Source organism: Antrostomus carolinensis, unplaced genomic scaffold, assembly GCF_000700745.2.
Source record: "Antrostomus carolinensis isolate BGI_N321 unplaced genomic scaffold, ASM70074v2 scaffold24989, whole genome shotgun sequence".
In the NCBI taxonomy this organism is placed as follows: domain Eukaryota; kingdom Metazoa; phylum Chordata; class Aves; order Caprimulgiformes; family Caprimulgidae; genus Antrostomus; species Antrostomus carolinensis.
The window spans coordinates 6110-6494 of NW_010338404.1; the positions used below are offsets into that span (position 1 = coordinate 6110).

Below are 385 nucleotides of genomic sequence, written 5' to 3' on the forward strand. Positions count from 1 at the left end.
CCCGGCCCAACCCCGTCAGCCCCCCCCAGCGCTACGAGCGCCAGCCAGCCATGCGACCTGCCACCCCCCACACCATCACCCTGCAGCCCTCGTCCTTCAGGAACCTGCGCCTGCCAAAGAGGCTGAGGGTGATTTATTTCTTTGCCAGGACCCGCCTGGCCCAGAGACTCATCATGGTACGTGACCTGGTGTTTGTTATTCGTTGCCCCCTTCCTTCTAGAAATGAATCACAGAATCATAGAATCAGGGAATAGTTTGGTTGGAAAAGAACATTATGATCATCTAGTCCAACTGGCAACCCAGCATTGCCAAGTTCATCACTAAAGTGTGTCCCCAAGTACCACATCTACACGTCCTTTAAATCCCTCCAGGGATGGGGACTCAA

At 54.0% G+C, this 385-nt stretch overlaps 1 protein-coding gene across 1 annotated transcript in view; it reads left to right on the forward strand.

Annotated features, from left to right (window-relative positions):
• SCAP (SREBF chaperone) overlaps positions 1-385 on the forward strand; it is a gene marked incomplete at its 5' end in the record, with an annotated part of 13582 nt that overhangs the window by 5905 nt on the left and 7292 nt on the right. The window contains one exon of the mRNA XM_029086880.1: positions 1-176. Within this exon, the coding sequence (XP_028942713.1) occupies positions 1-176 (176 nt within the window). The remainder of the gene's footprint in view (positions 177-385) is intronic.